We start from the raw sequence: 4,304 nt of genomic DNA on the forward strand, positions 1-4,304 counted from the left end.
ACCCTTCCCTACCCTCATGACTTCAACAGACCAATTCGCTTCCTTTGAGGAATCCCTTGCACATCAACTTCACACATTTGGGATGTTTTTTTTAAAATAGAGCATCCCGCATTTCTTTGTGGAACGCCCTTCGCCGCAGTCATATGGTTGACCATTGTGCCACTATTTCGTTGTAAACATAATTTTCGCACTTTTTCCCACTTCAATAAATCCGAATGGGTGCCGTTTTCGGCATTTCGTCACATGAACTTCTGTGGGTTTTTTTCACTTGTAGAATCACCTCCTATGCGTTGGAAACAAACTTTAGAAACACCCTGTATATGTTAAGCTGATGAATCAGCCTAATGTGATATAGTAATGATTGGGCCCTGAATTTGAGTCTTAAACATACAAGGAAACCAAGATTTTACTTTCCAGATTTTATATTTTCCAGCATTATACATTCAATCTTCATGGTCACAACAGAGAAAAATGCTATAAAATTTTCCCCGATTTCACATTTTCCTGCATTTTAAGTTTATTCAGCTATTTTTTCTCCTCGAAACAAAAGATTGTGGAAAGCCACGTATTGTACTTTATTACAAACAACAAATCATTGTCAGAATTGAGGCACTTTTTAGATAAAAAAAACTCAAAATGTTGAAATAACAAGCAATATTATATCAATTTTCACACCTTATGTTTCAGTTCTGTACATGTCCATAAAGTAGAAGATAATATAGTTATATTCAACAATTAATCCTAAACAATGGAAGGAAGGAAGGATTGGTAATCTTGTGCTTACTAGCGAAAATGAAAAGTTATACATTAAGTAATTTATTAAACAATCCAATCACAAAACAACCATTACCCTTCAGAACAGTTTATTATGTGGACTTCAAAATTTTATAAAAAAAAAAAACCACTTGATTACAAACTGTTATACAGACAACACAAAATGTAGAGAGGAAATAAGAGAAATAAGCACTACTGATAAGCTTCCATATTCTCAAGGCTGGGCACAGACTCTGGCACATACTCTAAAATCAAACTTTCACCATTCACCAAAACATCTTGTTGAACAAGTTCACTAAGCGACTGACCCATCTCAGCACTAACAATGGCTCCATCACCGTATCTGAACAACCGTAGCTTGGGTGCATGCAGTTCATTATTTCTGTTTTTGACACTGACCAAAGTCGCCACAGTATCTATCACTTTACCAACGCTCCAATGCTTGGACACAAAAACCGGCTTGCTTCCTTGATTCAACTCAAGCGGCAAATATATAAGAAAATAAACCCTTTCTTCAGCAGGTAATGACTTTTGGCCAACTGCCTTGCCTTTCAGTTTCATGAGCTGGACCTGGGCAGCTATTTTGCTTGATTTTGGTCTCTTCTTTGCCTCATTGAGTTTCTTCATCAGGTGTCTGTCTACCTCTGCTTTTGCTTCTTGGAATTTTTGGCCTGGAAGTTTGCAGCGAGCAATTTCTTCCTCTGTCGGCTTCTGCCATGATGGGCAGTCGTGGTCTTCTCCATGTCTATGCTTCAAACAGAAGTGCTTGTTGCACCCTTGGCAAAGCATTTCTACTTGATCAATTACTTTGCAGTTCTCAACTTCACATGTCCATGATTGAGTATCAAAAGCCTGCAAATCAGGACAAACAAGAACTGTATACAGACTCTAATTATATGCACATGAAACAAATGAAATAGTAGTTTAATCACAGCTTTTACAAAAAATATAATGAGAGGACTGCAATGTTTACTACATACATTGCAGAAAAAAGTCTGGAAACATGAATTCTGGCAATTTGCATCTGTTTGTCAACAACAAAAAGAATCCTCTTCAATGATTGAAATATGATATCCTTCGTTACTAAACACACACCATTCAAAACATGTTGAGCTTTGGTAACAGATTGCTTTGATTGATTGGGTATATTTTACTTTACATTTGTGCTACTTTTCGCTAATCACGAAGATGAGGATGAGTGATGATATGATGAAATTGATGAAGGAACACTCACAAACACACATGCCCAGGCTGGGATTTGAACCTGGGACCCCTGGCATCATAGCACACTTTGCAAACCACTCCACCACAGAGACTGGCTCCATATGCTTTGTACTGACTATATTTAAACTGATTCTGTTGATTACTTCATCTTGTGAGAACCTGAGGAATGTAACTCCAAAAATGCAGTGATTTTTTGTAACCTATCTACTAACTTTGAAGATATTTATTTGGAGTCAGATCAACATCTCAAAATAATAACAACAATAAATATTTAATAAATCAAACATAGAATAACACAAATTGAATATATATGGTAAAAGCAATTTGCTGTAGACTGATGTAAGAGAAATCTATAGATTACTGTGTCAAATGAGGTTCAACCAGGAGGCTATGTTGAAGGAGAGGGGGAGGTCACAGCTGGATGTTGGAATCCAGCTCTTTCAGAAAATTTATTACTACCAGTCTGCAGGATACTTTACTTAGAACTGAGTAGTGCATGACTTTGTGAAGCACCATAGAAGTTCTAGAATTAAACACTACTGCCCATGTTTAAACTTGGTTAATGAAATGAATGCCATGTATACTTTCATTTCACATACCTACTTATTTCCTTTTAAACAAAATGTTTCTCACATTTTCCTGTATCAATACACTTTACCTTCATGGTCCAAATAATTACACATTTTATAAAATTACTCACGATTTTATCCATTTTTCCCAAATTTTAATAATTTAGCCACAAGTCCCTGAAAAATTTAGTGGTTCCACTGTTGAGGTTATGTGTTTCTACTTAAAAAAAGGTTGAAAGTCTTCTTCTTGGACTTCTTTCACACAAGTACAGCTTTTTAATTTTAGCTTCTTTAGACTGGCTGTACCCATTGAACGTTAAAAAAGAAACACTGATATAAGCTTTGCATGTACAAAAATGACTGTGCAACTTGTAAATGCAAATTCAACCGCCAGGTTTATCATAATAAAAAGACACTTTAATGAGGAAACGTAAGGACTTACCAGTGTTGTAATTTCCTTGGGAGTAGTGCACAAGTGTGAATCAGCCTTGTAATGCTCATTGCAAAATATCATTCCACACTGGTCACAATTGAAGGGAAGGAAATCCAGCTGGTTGCAGCCTTTTAAAGAGCAATGCTTCCCTAGTTCAGGAAACTCTGCCATTGTTTTCTCCCTGAAACCAAACACTTCAATGAAACAGAAACTGCAACTCTAATAATTTGAATTACTCTCCAAAAGTTACTACATTTATATGCACTATTTTTACTGAACTGATTTGTTACTTATATCAATTGTACTTTATCAAAGATGATAGTACAATTGGTAGCTAAGTCATTAATCATGTTTAAGAACAAAAATATTTCTTCCCTCAAAAAGTATTTAATTAGTAAGTGTGGAAGAAATGTACATACTTTTAATCAGCATTTGTCTTCATTTAGGAGTGAACTATGAAAAAATTTAAAAGTATGTTTACAATGAATGTTTTTTTATTGTTGACAGTTTTGATGCATACGCATATATCACTAGGCTAACTGCAACAACACAATAAACATAGAGGGTACAAAAGGACATTCCAATTTTCTACAACTAGATATTCAAGGGTTTTAATGAAAATTAAAATGTTTTTATAAAATGAAGCTTTACAATGTCTATTCCATTCTGCCAAATTGTTTGCACTTTTGACCTTACTTACGTGAAATTTAGAAAATTTCGCACTTCCACATTGCACAATTTAATGGTTAAATCCTATTAATTTCGACGATCCACTGTCTTCATTCACAAAAGGGTACAGCGTTTGAAGCGGAGATGGTACCGCGTCACCGCATTGTTTGTTCCCGCGCAGCGGTAGTTGCAATTTCTCCCATTCAGCAGCGCTGGCGTGTGCACCCTGGTTTGCGTCGTCTGCTTCCTGTTGTCAGGTGGCATTGCCAGTCGGTGGTTGGGGGACTGGGCTGTGCTGCTCGGCAAGGTGCTGTTCCTGTTCCCCGCATGGCTAGAGGGGAGGTTGAGTATGTGCACCACATCTTTTCCTTTTCAGGTTGGGGATCTTTCTGAGGACAGAGTGCCAAGTCGGGTGTGCCTGTCCATCGTCCAGGTTCAGTGCAGATTTCTGTTGGATGATAGCATGTGTTTCTTTGACAGTGTTTTCTATGACAGAGCCGGTTGGGTGAAGTATGGATATAGAGGAGATGGTGTGGTTAGTGGAGTGGAGGTGTTGAGAGAGGCCTGATTTTGTTGTGTCATTTTTGGCATCTTTTACATGTTCGTTAATCCGTTCTTGGACAGTGCGGATTGTT

The 4,304-nt window shown here is 37.0% G+C and overlaps 1 protein-coding gene across 1 annotated transcript; it reads right to left on the reverse strand.

Annotated features, from left to right (window-relative positions):
- Positions 1-418: 418 nt before the first annotated feature.
- LOC145991550 (AN1-type zinc finger protein 1-like) lies at positions 419-3,171 on the reverse strand. Its single transcript, XM_083127580.1, has 2 exons — positions 3,010-3,171; positions 419-1,626 (listed from the first exon to the last, which is right to left on the reverse strand). The coding sequence occupies exons 1-2, from the start codon at positions 3,169-3,171 to the stop codon at positions 967-969; spliced, it is 822 nt and encodes a 273-aa protein (XP_082983706.1). The 3' UTR covers positions 419-966.
- Between the last annotated feature and the right edge of the window lie 1,133 nt (positions 3,172-4,304).

This window comes from Lepisma saccharinum, chromosome 8 (assembly GCF_977018435.1).
Source record: "Lepisma saccharinum chromosome 8, izLepSacc3.1, whole genome shotgun sequence".
In the NCBI taxonomy this organism is placed as follows: Eukaryota; Metazoa; Arthropoda; class Insecta; order Zygentoma; family Lepismatidae; genus Lepisma; species Lepisma saccharinum.